Source organism: Myxine glutinosa, chromosome 1, assembly GCF_964187855.1.
Source record: "Myxine glutinosa chromosome 1, kmMyxGlut1.1, whole genome shotgun sequence".
Lineage (NCBI taxonomy): Eukaryota > Metazoa > Chordata > Myxini > Myxiniformes > Myxinidae > Myxine > Myxine glutinosa.
Genome location: NC_136261.1, coordinates 79,133,731 through 79,152,723, shown reverse-complemented (window position 1 = coordinate 79,152,723; position 18,993 = coordinate 79,133,731). Strand labels below are relative to the sequence as shown.

Genomic DNA, 18,993 nt, shown 5'->3' with positions numbered 1-18,993 from the left:
ACCAGAGGGTGCTTGAGGATAATGTGAGGCCATCTGTCGGAAAGTTGAAGCTCAACCGAAGGTGGACCTTGCAACATGACAATGACCCTAAACATACCAGTAAATCCACCAAGAAATGGCTGAAAATAAAGAAATGGAGGGTTCTGGAATGGCCAAGTCAAAGCCAGGATCTAAATCCCATCGAGATGTTGTGGGGGGATTTGAAACGAGCTGTGCATGCAAGAAACCCCTCAAACATCGCACAGCTGAAAGAATTCTGCATGGAGGAGTGGGCAAAAATTTCTCCCAGTCGATGTCAGACTGGTAGACAGTTATAAGAAACGCCTACTTGAGGTTGTTTCTGCCAAAGGGGGCAATACCACCTATTGGAGCCAAGGGTGTACTTACTTTTTCCACATGCGAAATTTGCATTCAAGTTTATTTAAATTATACAATGGACTACAAAATGTAAAGGTTTCATGATATTTGTTATATTATATCACCTTTATCTATCAATATTGTCGAAATGAAGATCAAATAGCTGTATGTTGAAATAGTCAAAACTTTACATGGGGTGTACTTACTTTTTCACGTGACTGTACATTTATATATATATATATATATATATATATATATATATATATATATATATATATATATATATATATATATATATATATATATTGTTGTGGATATGAGGACTGTATATATATTTTTTTTATTGTGTGCTGTATGATTATTATTATTGTTGTTGTGCTGTGCCTCCTGCCTCCGGAGCTGTGTAAGATCAAAAGGGCGTCCCATAGTCCACAAGCATACACGTCAGCCAATCATAGGATATTCATGTTCGATAGTTATATCTTATTCTGTGTTTTAGGATAAGGCTGTGTCTCCCATTAATTGAAGTACTCCATTGCACCAGTGAAAGAGAATAGATCCCCTTCCATTCCCATCCCCAAAAAACCCCCATTTCCTTCACATCCCCCTTTCGTGATTGCCGACCCTCGATTGCCATATTACATCCCCTCTCGTCACTGCTGAGCCCTCGATTCCCAATCACCTCCCCTCCAATAACCGCCATTGACCACAAGGCTCGAGTCAGGGAAGAAAGGCGTGTCTCCACCTCGTCAGAGGAGGGGAGGGGCGCGCCCGCCCGTCGTCGTCCGGGGCGGAGCCCGAGGGTCGTGCGACCAGCCAGGGCCGAGGTGAGCGCCCCGATGGGCGTGTCCAAAGCGCCGGGGGCGTGATCGCTGGGGGCGCTATAAAAGGGCGCAACCGGAAGTGGAGCGGAGGAGAAGAAGAAAGGGAGATGCACTCTGGGTTGGTCGGAGAAAGAGAGAGAGAGGAGGAGTTGGTTGCACCGAGAGAGAAAGAGAGAGAGAAGAGTTGGTCTGAGTCGGGTGCCAAAAAGGAGGGTCAGTGGTCACAGTTGGTTGCGGTGGTGAGAAGTCGGTGGTGAGAAGCGAGTAAGACAAGGCCTGGCAAGGCAACTGCAGGCCGCCGCAGCAGCGACACCCGGCAACCGCAAAAGGGGGCAGGAACGGCGGCTGCTGAACGCGCCGGTTGTGCGGCGGGACCCCCCCCTTGGACCTCTCCCTCTCCCTCCAGCCATCCACATCCTGCGATTCCTGCAATTCCCCGTGTGAGTCGTCTTTGTTTGTTCTGTCCTGGGTAATAAGTTAAGTCTGTAGATAAGCTAAATTTGCACTGTGTCACCTGCGTCTTGTACTTGTAAATAAACGTGACATCTGTCTTTTTGCTTGTGTGTAAATAGTAGGAATAAATGTAGTAGTATTTCCAACCTTTTTTTGTCTCCGTTTTCCTCTTGCATTGCGTCGCTTTTGTCTTTTCCCTCATTGAGCAGCTAGGGTGCGATACAACCAACGTTCGGGTGGAATCGGGTGAGTTTTGTTAGGTCGCGGTTTTAAACCACCGCTCGGTCTATAACATCCTAACCGCGATCTATAACAATTGGTGTCGGGGAGTGAGATCGACCCGGAGCGCGCTTCACGCGCTCAAAATTATAAAGTACGAAATTTGTTTTGTTTTAAAGGAAAAGCCCGAATTTTGAAATCGCGCCATGGCTGTCCAAGGCGACGGGATGCCGGTGGGAGAGATAGAGGGGTTGGAAGTAACCCAGGACTTCGGGGAAGAAAGGGAGGAGGAAAATGGCAATGTGGTTGCGGGAATATCAGGCGCGCAAAATGGCGCGCTCGCTCACGTGGTTGAAGGGTCCCAAAATAGCGGCGCCGCGGAGGGCGAGCCTGCGGTGGCGGCTGGGGACGCTGGGCAAACCGGGTTTGACCTCAGATTATTCTTGACCCAACTGAATGCAAAAATGGATAGGATGGAGGGCCAAATGGGGGTAATGAGGGACGAAGCAAGGGGTACCGTTGAGGGGTTAGACAATAATTTTAAGGGGTTAGACAATAATTTTAAGGAGTTAGACAAGAAATTTGACGGGTTAGACAATGGGATAGAAGGGGTGAAACATAGGTTAACGGGGGTGGAAAATAGAATGGCTGCCCAGGAGAATCAGTTAGAGGGGGTGAAAAATGGGTTAATGGGGTTAGAAGATAGGATGGAGGACAAATTGCGGGAAATAGGGGAACAATCCGCCCGGGAAATCGAACAGATGGGGAACCAGATGGAGGAAATACGACGAGGGGTGAGTGAGGAGGTCTCGGGGCTACGCGAGGAGGTAAAGCGAGGCGAAAAGCGTATAGAGAAAGAAGTGAGGAATAATACGGCTAAGTTACAAGGGGGAATAGAAGATCTGACGGAGGAGGTGGAGCAGCTGACAGAGGGACAAACTAAGTTAGTGGAGCAGGTTCAAAAGAACACTGCGGTACTAGGAGGGTTAAAGGCGACACAAAAAGAAATTAAAAACGAATTAATAGCGACGCAGAGGCAATGTCAGATGGTACGGGAGGAACTGACAATGAGGGTGGAGGAGGTGACAGAGATAATGGAGACAAAGGACCGGCAGGTGAGGATGCACATAGAGACGGTCACGGTAGCCTTAGAGGACGAACTTGAGGGGACGCACCGAGAAATAAAAGAGGTTAAACAAAAACTAGAGGAAGTGGGAGAAGAGGTGAGTGAAATTAAGAAGGGACGGACAGAAACTAAGAGGGAGATAAAGGAGGAAGTCATGGAATATGTACAAGGTCTGTGTTCAAATCATGATGTGATGCTCACTAACCAAATAAAGAGTTTGCAGGTGGCAAAGGAGGTGCGGGGACGAGGTGCCAAGGTGAGTGGCAATGTACATGATGTGAGGAAAGCTTCAGTCGGCTTGGGGATTGGTTTGGATCCGGGTGTTCGTGAGAGGCCGTTGGTGAAGTGTGCGACAGGTCTGGTGTGCGAAAAAAGAGGTGTGCGAGAATGTCCGACCATGGGGTGTGTGAGGAAAAAGTGCACGCCGAGGAGTGAGTGTGCCGTCAAGAGTGAGTTGGTCGAAGCGCGTGTGCGAGGGAGCACAGGGAAGCGCGGTGTGGTGAGTGTTACGGAGGAAGTAACGAAAAAGTGTGCGCGGGAGGACGCGCGAGAAAGGTGTGTAACGGACGGGTGCATGAGGAAAGAGTGTGCTGTCGAGAGTAAGGGTGAGTGCGCGACCGAGAGTGGAGGTGAGAGTAGTGAGAGTGAAACGGAGCGTGAGTTGGTTGTGACAGGTGAGCGAGGATGTACACCTGGAATGGAAGGAAGCACACCTGGGATGGTAGAGCGTGTGTGGGAAGGCACATTTGAGTTGGTAGTGAGGCATGTGAATGGGTGTGCGAATGAGAGCACACCTGTGATTGTCACAGAGGAAGTGACCGAGGAGGGGGCGTGAAGAGGTGTGTTAGTGAGGTGTGCGAGCGACGAATGTGTGCCAAAGTGTTCGGTGGTCAGGTGTGTGACCAAGTCGGTGAGCGGAGTGAGTGTACCGAGGTGTGAAAGAAAAGGTACGAGGAGAATGGGAACGGCTGCATGTATGAGCAAGAAAGAGGTAGCGTATGCATGTAAGCCTGCAGGTGAAGCGTCGACGGTAACCGGGTTAAAGGTTAGGTCGACTTTTAGCCGGATCGGGCCCTCGGTGCGTGCCGGGCTTCGCGTGCCACGAGAACCAGCGGAGATCCGAGCCATGGCGGGTTCGAAAGGACCGCCGTGCGCGATCCACGCTGGGCCTCGCGTGGAGCGGCCGCGTCCGGGCTCCACTAGGCGGAGCGGGCAGCCCGATAGGAAGGGTCGTCATGGCGACCACTTTCTATTGAGACGTGCCGGCAGGTCGAGATCGGGACATTGGATGGCTCCACGCCGAGGTGGTGCATGGGATCTCGGCCCGGGTAAGCCTCCGTCCCTGCCCCGAATGCGGGACGTATCCAGCCGCTGGCACAAAAGAACCCGCGTTCATTGCTCGGCTGTACGAAGCCGGGCTGTAGATGTGAATTGGTGCACCGAGAGGACCTAATAAGTAGACGGGTGATGGTGATAGTGATAGTAGTGATTTGATACAAAATTTAGAAAAGTGAATAGAATTGGCAGTAAATGGAAAATTTTTGATTTGTTGGAAATCTGGACGAACAAAATTGATAGTGAGAGACCCCCGATGTGGTGGGATGGCAAATCCACCATCCCTCACAGACGTGGGGGCAAAGGAGCACTAGATTATGGGGTGTATGGCAGTGAAAACTAGCCCGGGTGGGTTAGGTTATATTGATAGGGCCCTAGAAGATGACATTAGGTGACGTTAAGGTTAGCTAGTGACTGATACCTGTAGTGGGGACGCAGGTAGTTTAGTGTGGATGATAATGACGTGGGAGCGCAATAGTTTAAAGGGACGACTGGGAAGCGCAAGTTTCAGAAGGGAGTAGTTAGCTGAGATGATGCCGTGTGTGTGAGGATTGAACAGGTGAGAATTGAACAGGTGTGATTGCACAGGTGTGCAACTGAACAGGTGAATGGAGCAGTGTATGAGGGAGTAGTGGTGATTGCGTGTTGTGTTGACCAAATGGTCCAGGAAGAGGAGGAGGGTGCAGGTGGCACCAGGTAGGATTGCACAGGTGTGCAACGACAGGTGAATGAAAGACAGGTGTATGGAATAAATGGTCTGGAGGATTGGAATGGATGGTCGTGGAGTGAGAATGGTGGAAATTGTGGAGTGGAGTGGATGGTGCGAAGGTGTGAATGGGGGAAGAGTGGACCCCCCATCATGGATACCCGGGGCGGGTAGTGTAAGAGTTAGGTAGAGGGTACAGGTAAATTGTGGTTGGATATTGGCATCTGTGGTGCGGTTGGAAGAATGATGTTTGGATGGGTGCATTAGTGTTGTGGAAATGGCTGGGCGTGTAGCCTGTTAGTGTGTGTAGTTGGTTTGGGCACTCCACCACTGTAAGGATGTCGGCCAGGTGAGGCCGCAGGTGGGCTCTGGGAGCCGGTAGTAGTTGTTGTGGATGGGGCCCGAGGATCCGGAGGACGGACCCGGGTAGCCCAGTGCCAGAGGGCACCATGGGGTGACAGAGCCAGGAGAGGGGCTGTCCCCAGTTAGTTAGGTTAGGGTGAGGAGCTAGGTAAGCTCGGGTGGCAACTACAGTGGTGGAGGTGTGCAGGTGGGTAGACCTGTTGGGAGAGGTACACGTCGCAGCCCAGAAATTGTGCTAGAGCACCGGGAGATGAATCGGGGGAGTGAGACCCCAAATTGAGAAGCACCACAGTTTGGCCAAGGGGAATTGGTTATTAGAACCCCTAGTGTAAGAGGGCCAATGGTTTGGCCAGAGAAAGACCCCGGGTAGTGTAAAGTGTGTTAAAATCATTTAGAGGATAGTTAGGATGAAGGATCTCCTCGCACCATCTGCATCCACTCACCTGAGGTGACAGGTACTCCGCACCATGCCATGTTTAATTATTTTTGATGCAAATGTTTTGGATTGTGAGACGCATCATGACGTGGGTGTGACATTGTGCTTTGATGTTCCATCTCTGCCTCCTTATGAGGATTGATGATGAATTGATGATGGCAAATTTTTGAAGTAGAGGGATTGTGGTGACGAATTTGATATAGGGGAAATATGGGGAAGACGTGACAGTAGTGACGAATTGGTAATGTGTAGGTTTTGTACATATGGGGTAAGGGCAAGGGTGGGCTAGGTAACAGGGGGGTGACGTACGGTAGGGACGAGCTTTCTCACTGCGCCCTCCGTACGCATTTCGCCTTGCATTGCCTTTTTGATGTGTACCCTTGAGACCTTACCCCTCGCTCATTTGTCTTGTCCCCCTTTTGTCTCCCACATGACCTGTGCGCCGTTGGGCGCCGAGGGGAGCGTGCGTGGGTCGGCCATTGTGCGCCCGAAATTCCCAGAACCAGCTGTCTGCATCGATGCACCACATTATGGACCACATGTCAGTGGCCGAGCACCACTTATGGACCCCATGGGTTGGGGCATGGCCCCTCTGCTGGAACCGGCCATGAGGGCCCGAAATCTTGCTGGCGGACCTTGGCCACAGGGCACCAATGCCCCACAGGTGAACCATACACATAGTCGGCCTGGTGGGCCATAAATAAATAAAAAGGACACATTGGGTGCAAGTTTTATTGAAAATAGGCCGCCAGTAAGCAAAGCAAAGGAAATGACAACATCTGGAAGAGAAATATTAATAACCAGCAGAGGGAGCCGAAGAGCCAGAGACACCTGCAGGGTTAGGGGTTGTTGGTTTTATTTTATTCATTGAACAATGGTGACTGCACCGATTGGTGCTTGGGTGTGTATTGGTGCGTTTTTGGGTGCTTTAATGGTGCATTGATGCAGAGCAGACTGTCCTCCCCCCAGAAAGAACAATTACAGGTCCTGGGTTAGTTTTGTAAATAAAAGCAGAGTCATTGTAAATAATGCTCCCCACCGTCAGTGTATAGTTTGAAGACCATTCCGCAATTCGGTTAACTGTGGGCGAAAGTCTGTTAGGCAGGGTGCAATGGAGCAGCGGGACACATTTATTTATGTTTAAACTGTCGCACTCAGGGTCAGGTTAAAAATAGAGGGAACTACACCTACGTGTCACGCTAAAGCTAAAAGTTGTAGGCCCGGGACGTGCCTAAGAGGAGGAGAGTGCAGTGTTGTGGATATGAGGACTGTATATATATATTTTTTATTGTGTGCTGTATGATTATTATTATTGTTGTTGTGCTGTGCCTCCTGCCTCCGGAGCTGTGTAAGATCAAAAGGGCGTCCCATAGTCCACAAGCATACACGTCAGCCAATCATAGGATATTCATGTTCAATAGTTATATCTTATTCTGTGTTTTAGGATAAGGCTGTGTCTCCCATTAATTGAAGTACTCCATTGCACCAGTGAAAGAGAATAGATCCCCTTCCATTCCCATCCCCAAAAAACCCCCATTTCCTTCACATCCCCCTTTCGTGATTGCCGACCCTCGATTGCCATATTACATCCCCTCTCGTCACTGCTGAGCCCTCGATTCCCAATCACCTCCCCTCCAATAACCGCCATTGACCACGAGGCTCGAGTCAGGGAAGAAAGGCGTGTCTCCACCTCGTCAGAGGAGGGGAGGGGCGCGCCCGCCCGTCGTCGTCCGGGGCGGAGCCCGAGGGTCGTGCGACCAGCCAGGGCCGAGGTGAGCGCCCCGATGGGCGTGTCCAAAGCGCCGGGGGCGTGATCGCTGGGGGCGCTATAAAAGGGCGCAACCGGAAGTGGAGCAGAGGAGAAGAAGAAAGGGAGATGCACTCTGGGTTGGTCGGAGAAAGAGAGAGAGAGGAGGAGTTGGTTGCACCGAGAGAGAAAGAGAGAGAGAAGAGTTGGTCTGAGTCGGGTGCCAAAAAGGAGGGTCAGTGGTCACAGTTGGTTGCGGTGGTGAGAAGTCGGTGGTGAGAAGCGAGTAAGACAAGGCCTGGCAAGGCAACTGCAGGCCGCCGCAGCAGCGACACCCAGCAACCGCAAAAGGGGGCAGGAACGGCGGCTGCTGAACGCGCCGGTTGTGCGGCGGGACCCCCCCCTTGGACCTCTCCCTCTCCCTCCAGCCATCCACATCCTGCGATTCCTGCAATTCCCCGTGTGAGTCGTCTTTGTTTGTTCTGTCCTGGGTAATAAGTTAAGTCTGTAGATAAGCTAAATTTGCACTGTGTCACCTGCGTCTTGTACTTGTAAATAAACGTGACATCTGTCTTTTTGCTTGTGTGTAAATAGTAGGAATAAATGTAGTAGTATTTCAAACCTTTTTTTGTCTCCGTTTTCCTCTTGCATTGCGTCGCTTTTGTCTTTTCCCTCATTGAGCAGCTAGGGTGCGATACAACCAACGTTCGGGTGGAATCGGGTGAGTTTTGTTAGGTCGCGGTTTTAAACCACCGCTCGGTCTATAACATCCTAACCGCGATCTATAACAATATATATATATATATATATATATATATATATATATATATAGGAGTGTGCGCTGGATCATCACGTCGCTGTGTCCTTGGACGACTCCTCAGCACCATCCCAACACACACCACTGTGTGCGATACGGAATGAGGTGTTTTTACGGCGGCCAGAGCGCAAATCCTGCTACCAAGCGCCTTGAGAGAGACACAGCACCCTGGTACTCATTTCGCCGACCTCAGAAGGATGACAGGCTGAGTCAACCCCACCTGTGAGAAATTCAACAGCTGAATGGGATTCGAACTCAGGACCTTCGGATCCCAAGCCCACTGCCCTAACCATTAGTCAACACCAGGTATCCAAATCTAGAACGTGCTCGTTTTCCAAATCCCACCCTTTCATTCAAGAAGAACCTGCTTCACTGATTCACAACCTTTGACCCATTACTGGTTTGTGACAAAGTGCTCGATTCAAGTTACATAATTAAATAACCTTCAACTCATCCTTAAAAGATCATCTCATCAAGACCACTCATCCCTCATTCAAGATCAATCCTCTCTCATGTGATCACTCATCCCAGACCTTCAGACAACCAATTTCAAATTGCGTATAAATCTCCTTATTTTTGGTCTCAATGTGCATCTGAAGGCAGAAGTTGTGCAAAGTTTATGAAAATACTTTATCAAGAAATTTAAAAATAATATTTTCAAATTTTTGTTCTCCATGTGAGCAACTCGCATGTAACAAAAATGCATGAATATATTGCAGTTGGCAAAAGTGAGGGGTAAGGTGGGGGGTAAGGTGGGGGAAGGGGATGGGAGGTTGGTCGAGTCGAGTCAATCAGGATATTATGGAAGCTCAACTGCATTAAAAAAAACTAGAACAATTTGTTTGTCGCCAATATGCCTCCACATAGTCCCACAATGGGTAGATGCCATCACTGCGTATGTATGAGTAGGGGATCATGTTTGTGAAGTTTCGTGTTGATCGTATAAGGTTCCTTTTTCTATCCAAGATGGCTGCCAAACCACGTGACCTATGACATCATTTTCAAACGATATGCAACAGTGCTGTTAGATGATATTTGTAAGATTTCGCATCGATAGGGTGAGTGGTTTCAGAGATATAATTATTTTATATTTTCCTTCAATCCAATATGGCTGCCAAACCATGTGACCTATGATGTCATAAATGTAATATTTCAATACAAATGGGTCATAGATCATGTGCATGCAATTTCAGATTTTTAGGATAAGGAATTCGATTGAAACATTTTTGGCTGGTATACCACTTCACCTATGATGTCATCATTATCATGTTTTTGTTCCCCATTGGGAGTACTCGACAATGTGCGAAGTTTCAAATTTTTCCATTTAGCGGTTTCCGAGAAATAAATTTTAAATTATTTGCTTTTAATCCAAGATGGCTGCCATACCACGTGACCTATGACGTCACAATTATCATAAAAACATTGGGCATGGGTGTCCCTCCTACCCTGAAAGTTTCGTCTCAATCGGACATATAGTTGCTGAGAAAAACGAGGTTTAGCCCGTACGGACGGACAGACAACCCGAAAACATAATGCCTCCGGCGATAAAGGGCATAAAAAACCCTTTAAAACTCACTGTGGAAGCAGTAGACACGGGTTCAACGGTGAACACAACAGGATTTGAAGACTCTCGCAGTATCTCCGCAACCTCAGCTTGCGTCATATCTCGTAGACTTTCACCATTGACCTGCATTCAAAAACAATCATCGTGCTTGTGAGGCCCTGTGCATCAGACAAAACGTCGTTTATTCCCATCCCAGTAAGGTGCCCCCAAACTCCAGGACTACTGCTCACCTCAACTAATTTGTTCCCCTTTTCGTTTGTTACTTGCTTTGTTCCTTTTCTCTTTCATCCACGCTTCCCCCTTCCTCTTATTCCTGTGTTTCATCTCGCGTGGAGCTTGTTCACCACCATGTGTCAACCCCCCCCCCCCCCCCCCAGCCCCCTTCCCTCGACCTCACACTCACTTATACTCTGTGGTTGGTGTTTCCTCCTTTCCATTTTGTTCCCTTGTATGTGCTTTAGCTCACTGGTAATTGGGGCACTGCATCAGCGGCACAAACGTGCTTCCAGAGAAATTATGCAAACCAGCAGCCACAGGCTGCATACGAAAACAACAACAACTGCCCACCCTCAACCCTACATACCAACTGCTTCCCCTTCCACGTTACCACGTGCCAATTTATTGCATGTCTGGACGTCAGTCTGATCTGTTTTGCTCGTCATTGAACATTTCGACACAACAATCCTTTCGACCTTTACCAAATACTCATATAATGAGATTTCCGTTACCTTGATTGCACAAGAGCGCAAGTTCAAATACAACCACAGCCGCACCGCTATTCATCGCTGTTCAGATCGAGCAGGGGTGCAAAGTAAGAGGAATGCTTTAATTAATTAACAATGGTTGCACCCAGAAGGTTTTCCTTCATTCGAAGATCTCTAGCTGCCGGGAATGGTTCGATATTGCGATTAGAATAAATCGGTACAAAACTTTTTATTTTTATACAAAGTCGAGGCTCATGTACTGTAAGGGCTAACATATAACACACAAAAGCATAAACATAAACAGAAGCACAGATGAAACATAATAAAAGTAGTGGGAGACAAGAAGGGGAGAGAAGGGGAAGCACAACAGTGGAGAACGGGGACATCGGGAGATCTGTGGGAGGGAGGGGGCTGGGACAATGCACGTACACGGGATAAACAAGATGGACACTACAAAGACTTTCAGGAAAGAAAACAGAATTTGTAAAAAGTGTATCTGGGGTGAATTAACGGAGGGGAAAAGATCAAGGTTTTGGATGGGGGAAGATAAGAGATGGTGGTGAACAGCTGTTTTAAAGACCTGGAGGGAGGAGTGGGATTGAAGAGAGTGAGGGAGTTTGTTCCAGAGGAGGGAGCAAAGAGGAATGAAAGAGTGAAGGTGAGCAGAGAGTCTTGATTTCGGCAGTTTAACCATAAGAGGGTTGCAGGCAGATCTTGTGCGACCTGTAGGAATATTTGGGGAACAGAGCCCAGAGAGAGCTGGGGGAGCAAGGCCGGAGAGGAGTCGGGAGAAGACAGAAAGACCACCTACCTGTCTTTATTCATTTTTCCATAGTTTTGGCGTGTGGTATAAATCGTCTTTGTCCACTCGTCCAAGTGCGATTGGTTGCACCGGCCGTAGAGGGGTTGGTAAGGTTGATCGCAATTTCAGACTCTTCATCATATTTTAAGGCTGGTGTTACACAGGTTACAAATGGCTACCATGCCCATCCGCTATCAGAGGATAGGTCCACATCATTTTATGTTTAACTTTTCCGTGCTCACTCACGTGTCCATTTAATGTCTTTATCAAAAGGTCCAGGACCCTTTTTTCATGGATTAGGATGTCTGGGGAATTCACACATCAGAGGTTGTGCTTGATGACTGAGTAATTACAACGCAGAACACTCTCATGTTCAGTCTACAATGTACAGGAAATATATTCTTCAGAGAGATTTAGATTAGGCGTACAAATTTCCAAGTGGAAATCCCTCTGAATGCAACACAGCGTGTTAATACACCATACGCTCCTGGATTCGAACTGGTCAATTTTTAATGAGGCCAAGCCTCAAAATAAACTATTCGGGTGAGCAAGAGGAGGAAAAATAAAATCATATAACTATATTAAAAAAAAAAAACCCACCTTTAGAGGCCATTTTTCCCCGCAAGCGGGGGTTGGCCTTTTTCGGGAACTGTGGTTGTTGTTGTTTTTCGGTCCCCTTTTTGAAGCAATGTTTTACGGCCGGATGCCCTTCCTGCCGCCAACCCTTTTTGCCGCCTTTAACGACAAACAGGGAATTACCAGTGAACTGGTACTCAATTTGCCGACCTCGGAAGGATAACAGGCTGAGTCAACCCCCCTGGCGTTAATTCAGCGATTGACCGGGATTCGAACCCAGGATCCTAGGATCCTTAGCCGGCACCCTAGCCACTAGCCCAACACCAGGGATAAAATCATATAACTATATGACATTAAAAAAAGAGTATTGGAAGGCAAAAAACGAGACATTACCGCCAGAATATGATCTCCGGTGTGGAGGTTTCCGGCTTTCCATGCCGGACTTCCCTCCAAAACCTTCTTCACATAAATTCCACCTGGCAAGCTATTCTGTTCACCCTTGCCACGGACAATGCTGATGCCAAGAGAGGTCCCAATAGGCCGTGATATTGACACCCTGCAATACAGAAAAGTGGGAAGAGGAACAAAGAAAAGAACAAAATAATGAACTAAGCAATTCCACCTGGGACAGCTGGAGTTAATAGTAAACGGAAACCATTCGAAACTGCAACTACACCCAATTTTTCCTTCGTTTCTCGGTGCCAACTGAAGTAAGGTCCAGAAAAAGCTATTCTGCCGGTTGAGTGGCTGGCCCTCCGGTGAGTGGTGAGGTTAGCCAGGTGAGGTTAGCCAAGGTAAGCTTTGAAAATCAGCCCTTTGAGGACAAGCACATAGGGGTTTGTCCGTGTGAGATCAATGTGGGGTTCTTAACAAAAAAGTATGGACAACAGCAGAAACAAAGCTGTTAACTACATTAATAGAACATCAAAAACAGCCACAACATACAGGGTGTGCAAGCGCGTTGCTGTGCAGCATTGCGGAAGATTTTGATAAAGGACGGTAGATGCAAAGGAAAAACAAATGGTTAAAAAAGGAAACTATCTGACGTTTGCTTTGCTGTACAAACAAATTACAATAGGTTAATAAACATTACATATAACATGGAAGTCACAAAGATGAGACAAAGTAAATAAGGAAAACGGTAGACTGGAATGACAGAAGAAATGGAAACAAAACAAATCGTCAAAATATAGTCAACTAGAATGGTACTCGGTAGAGCGCATACCTACGCCAGGCCGAACAGTCTATGTTTTGTATCCCACCGATAGGCCGGATCTGGATTCGGACCTGAACCAACATCTAATCGCTTGTTCTTGTCACCGAACCAACTCATCCCCCAGGTTTAGTCATAACTCGTCCGCAACGTTTTGAGATTTTTTTTTTTTTTTTTGGATACTGAATCGAGGCTCGTGAAAGAGCTGACATTTACTTCACAAACAAATCAACCAGACAAACAAAATACCCAAAAAGAGGGAGCAGAAGACAAGATGGGGAAGCACACAAACACTTCAGAGCACACAACATTTGAGAGCAGGGAGATGTGTGGGAGGGAAAGGGCTTGGGGGGAAGAGGCGTGGGAAGGGGGGGGGGGGGGGTGGGAGAAGTATAAAACACAAGGACACCAAGGACTTCCAGGACAGAAGTTGGTATTTCAAAAAAGTGGAATTGGGGTGAAATTAGCAGGGGTAGAAAAGATCAAGGTTTTGGATGGGGGAAGATAAGAGATGGTGGTGAACAGCTGTTTTAAAGACCTGGAGGGTGGAGTGGGATTGAAGAGAGTGAGGGAGTTTGTTCCAGAGGCGGGAGAAAAGAGGAATGAAGGAGTGAAGGTGAGCAGAGAGTCTTGATTTTGGCAGTTTAACCATAAGAGGGTTGCAGGCAGATCTTGTGCGACCTGTAGGAATATTTGCGGGACAGAGCCCAGAGAGAGCTGGGGGGGCACGGCCAGAGAGGAGTCGGTAGAAGACGGAAAGACCACCAACCTGCCTGCGGTGAGTGAGTGAGAGGCCCTTGGAGTTAGCTTCATCGCGGGAGATTCCAATGATTCTGAATGCTTCGGTTTCAACAGCGTGAAGACGAGCTAGGTGTGAGGCAGGAGCACCAGCCCAGAGGGGAGAGCAGTATTCCATTGAGCTGCGGATGAAAGCCTTGTATGTGGTGAGGAGCTCAGGTGTGCCAAGGAAGGACTTTGCACGACGGAGGATGCCCAGTCGGCGACTGGCTTTGGAGGCCAGATTTGAAATGTGGTTTTCCCAGGAAAGATCATGGCAGATAGTGAGACCCAAAAGCTTGAGTGACAGAACTTCTTGGAGAGGATTATTCAGAAAGTGGATGGGAGGGTTGGCCAGTCGGTCTTTTCGGAGAGACATCGTAAGAGTGTGAGATTTGTCAGGATTGAAAGACATGTTCCACTTGTTTGCCCAGTCTGTGATTTTGTCCAGGTCTGCAGAGAGTGAGGAGGCTGCAGACTGCCAATCTGAGGGATGAAGAATGGAGCGACAGAGAGTAGAGTCATCAGCAAAGAGATAGAGAGAATTTTCAAGAGAGTCAGAGAGATCATTGATGAAGACCAGAAAAAGCACAGGGCCCAGAACACTGCCTTGGGGAACTCCAGCCTGTACAGGAAGAGGAGATGAGAGAAACCCATTCAGGGCCACACGTTGACTACGACTAGAGAGGAAGTCCGCCAGCCATGCGTGGAGATTTCCATGGATACCAAAAGAGGAGAGTTTGGTGAGCAGAGCGGAGTGCCAGACCGTATCAAAGGCACGTGATATGTCAAGGGAGACAGCTCTAATTTCCTGTTTGGCATTGAGGACCTCCATCCATTGTTGAGAAAGCAGAAGCAGCATGTCCAGAGTAGAGTGACCAGGTCTGAAACCAAATTGATGATCAGAGATCAAGCCATTGGAGAAGAGGAAAGATTTCATATCTGAAGCAATGATGGATTCCATGACATGGCTGATAATTGGGAGAAGGCTGATTGGTCTGTAGTTGCTGGGATCTGTTTTTGCACCTTTTTTGTGCAAAGCGGTGATGTTGGCAGATTTCCAAGCAGATGGCAGATGACCTTGAGGAAAAGAGAGGGTGAACAGAACAGAGAGAGAGGGAGTGAAAGAGCGGAAGAACAGGATTTTAGGACCCGTTGGCTGATGCCGTCAGGTCCAGTTGCAGAATCAGAGTCGAGGGTTGACAGAAACTTTTCCACCTTGTCAGGAGGAAAGTACACAGAGTCCAGGAGCAGCTGGGTACGACTGGGTACGGTGGGTACAGAGAGGGATGGGTTTGGGACACAAGATTTAGAAGCAAACACAGAGTTGAGGCATTCAGCTTTTTCACGTGCGGAGTCAGCCGTGTGGCCGTTTGAGGTGAGGGAGGGGATGGAGGGGGAACAAACACCAGAAACAGATTTGACCAGACGCCACCAGGATTTGGAAGAGGGAGACAGATAAGAGAGTTCTGTCCTGAGAACGGAGAGATATTGTTTCCTGGCTCTCCTGAGGGAGGACACAGATATTGTTTCCTCTCCTGAGGGCAGATATCCTGCTATGGGTCGTTTTTGGCCCGATTTCTCAATGGTGAAGAATCACTTTTAAAACAAATAATTCTCGTATCCGAATCCATATTCAGATCTTCACCAAAATCGAATCGAATTGGTCTTGTCAAACACCCAACCTGTCCACCAAGTTTCACCCGAATCCGTCCACAATGTTTTGAGATATCGTGCCATATATCCGTTTTAACCCTTTCACTCAATGGTAAAGAAACATTTTAAACATTCTCTGATCCGGATCCCGATATTGACCAAAAATGAACCAATTCTTCGTCACATACACAACCTGTGTACCAAGTTTCGTCCAAATCCATCCACAACTTTTTGACATATCCTGCAATATATCATTTGTTTCCCTCATCTAAAATGGTAAAGAGTTGCCTGATGTTGGCTTAGCGGTTAGGGTGCCGGCTTGGGATCCGAGGATCCTGAGTTCGAATTCCAGTCGATCGTTCAATTAACACCAGGGGGGTTGACTCAGCCAGTCATCGTTCCGAGGTCGGCAAATTGAGTACCAGCTCTCTGGTAATTGGGGCACTGCATCAGCGGCACAACCGCGCTTCCAGATAAATGATGAAACCAGCATCCACAGGCTGCATACGAAACAACAGCTACCCTGCCAGCCCTTGGTCATATGGCAATGCAGACAATGGCAAGAAAGTACCAAGATTTTTTTTACCAGCCAATACCCAAATCTGACATGGAAGTTGTAAAGGACTGTACTAAGCCAAGCACCTTCACATGTTCCCCATACGGAAGTCATGGTCATGTTGAATGAATGAATGAATGATCGTTTTTAAGGCCATTTTCCCCGCTAAGGCAGGGGTTAGCCTTGCGGGCCCCATGACAATCATGGTCCCCTGTTTGAGGCAAAAAAAAATTAATGGCCGGATGCCATTCCTGACGCCAACCCTTGGTCGCCTCTTACGATGCGCAGGGATACGGTGTACCTATTCTAAATCGGGGTACACACCGTGATAATTCATCCCAGCAAGCTGGTACTCAATTTGCCGACCTCGGAAGGATGACAAGCTGAGTCAACCCCCCTGGCGTTAATTCAACGATCGATCGGGATTCGAACCCAGGATCCTAGGATCCCAAGCCGGCACCCTAACCGCTAAGCCAACACCAGGCTAATGTTGAATTAGCATCAAATTGATGACAACATTGCACAGCAGTCACACCGATGAAACTAACAAACTAAAGAACGGCAGTGGTTTTGGGGGCACCTTAGGGATGGAAGCAGCATACAATTCTTATATTAAAAAAAAATGTGGTGGAATTGAAACTAGGAGGTTTAAAATTTTTTTTAAATCAAAACAATTGAAAGCTCATTTTATGGTTAGACATTCAATTTAAACCGACGATTGATGGCTTTTTTCATCCCTTAGACTCCCACACCAACCTCCCTCCCACCAATATTCCAGATAGATATGCCGTGCTGTACTGTAGCAAACAATGTATGGGAATTGACTATAGCTCGACAAAGATGTATTCACTTGTCAAAACTCAAAACAATAAGCCTTTGAGAGATGCCATGTGGGATCATACAATGTTTGATTTATTTAATGCTCCGTGCACATGCCGCCAGACTAATATCCCTCAATTGCAACATTATGTAGCCATTCAATGTCCATTAGAGACTGTACAAAAATCCTTACTGCTGCTGAAGCCCCCAGTGGCAGGCAACATGTGGCACAGAACGACCATCCTCAACCACTCCTGCTGGCTCCAATAACATGGCACTGTGCAACAGAAACAACAACAAAAGCCATCAGAATTACACCATAATGCTTCAGAAATTTTCCTCCAGCAGGTTATTCCACAAGCAACTCCTCTCTTGCTCTTTTGAAGGTCAAACAAGAGCGGTACAAAGGCGACGCGTGTTTATTCCGAGAGGTTGCGAGCCCTCCCCCAAAAAAGAAAGAGAGCATCTTCAGCATCAACGAGATGGCATGACTGACGTGCAATTAATGAAGATGCATCGTAGCATCACTATTTCGCTGCAAGGCATTCACACAGTCGGTTTCCCAGGCATATCAGGATCTGCACGCACTTTTCAACTCCGGTGAATTTATCTCGAATTGATGAATCAAAAGCTCATTATGGTTGAATGGAAAGAAAAACAAAGATTTAATATTGTGACAGTTTTTTTTCCAAGGGGGAAAGAAAAGATGCTAACGGTGTCACACCACCGCCCAGAGCACAAGTTCATCCTGGAAAAAAGAAATGGGGCGAACACAAAAATTCCAGAGCATCTCCAGTGAATAAACAACGATTTAAATATTAATGCTGCCTGGAAGGCTGATATTTGAGACAGCCAGATATGGTTGAGCCTGAAAACCCTTTTTCATGCCAATGGTATTCAACCTTTGTGGTAGTGCAATTATAGCGCCCATTACATAACCAAGGGGTAGCCTTTATTTAAAAATAAAAACAGTAACAACTAGAACGGCACTCGGTAGAGCGCATACCTCCGAGAGCTAAACAATCTATGTTTTGTATCCCACTGATAGGCCGGATCTGGATTCAGACCTGAACCAAAATCTAACCGGCTTGTTCTCGTCACCAAACCAACTCATCCACCAAGTTTAGTCATAACTCGACCATAACTTTTTAAAATATCATATTATTTATTGCTTTTTACCCGATCTCATTTAACATCCATTTTATTTTAGTCATCATTTTTACCTCATCGACTTCCGCTTCCGGTTCCTCGGGCGAGGAAGCGTCCTTCGAGCTCTCTACGTCATCAAAGTTTAAGTATTTTCCCATCCATGTCTTTGTCAAATTTCCACTGCTTATTTTACTGTATATGTGTTACTGTGTGTTTCTAGTTAGGCTTTGGTTTGTAATTCGTGCAAACTTATGTGTAATTAATCATTTAATGTGGGTACCGCGTGCGCAGCCTGGTCCCTCTCGGCTCCTTCCCCCAGTCAGTGTTTTGTGAATTTAAATTCTTTCCTTCGCTGTATTGTTTTTTTTTCTTAGATTTTCTTTTCTTCCCCAAACTCCTCCGAATATTTTACCCTTTTGTTCAACGTTTTAAATACAAAAAAAAATTACTTAGTATTTCCTTATCTCCTCACGGACCACGTGCTTGTTCTCTCGCCCGCACCCTTTATCTCATTTTTCTTCCACCTCTCCAGTCAATACTCTCCTTTCCAACTCTAGTTTCCACCATACTCATTCAACCCTTCCTCCTCCTTTCTCAGATCCACGACCTCACTTCAGGGACTTTTCCCAGATTGTTTTTGCACAGTTTTGTTTAAATATGTTTAAACTTTCCCCTGCAGTGTTTTATTCAGTGGTATATTACAACATGCTGTTTTTCTTCCTATTTAAAAGGCTTTTTTCAATTTCCTCTTCAATTAATTCCACTTCAAAAAAAAAATTCAATCTCTCACAGTT

The 18,993-nt window shown here is 47.1% G+C and overlaps 1 protein-coding gene across 1 annotated transcript in view; it reads right to left on the bottom strand.

Moving 5' to 3' along the window:
- Nucleotides 1-18,993, bottom strand: part of PATJ (PATJ crumbs cell polarity complex component) — a 327,659-nt gene that overhangs the window by 138,516 nt on the left and 170,150 nt on the right. Inside the window, 3 exon segments of the mRNA XM_078771907.1 lie at nt 9,960-10,070; nt 12,423-12,585; nt 17,244-17,327. Of these exon segments, the coding sequence (XP_078628033.1) occupies nt 9,960-10,070; nt 12,423-12,585; nt 17,244-17,327 (358 nt within the window).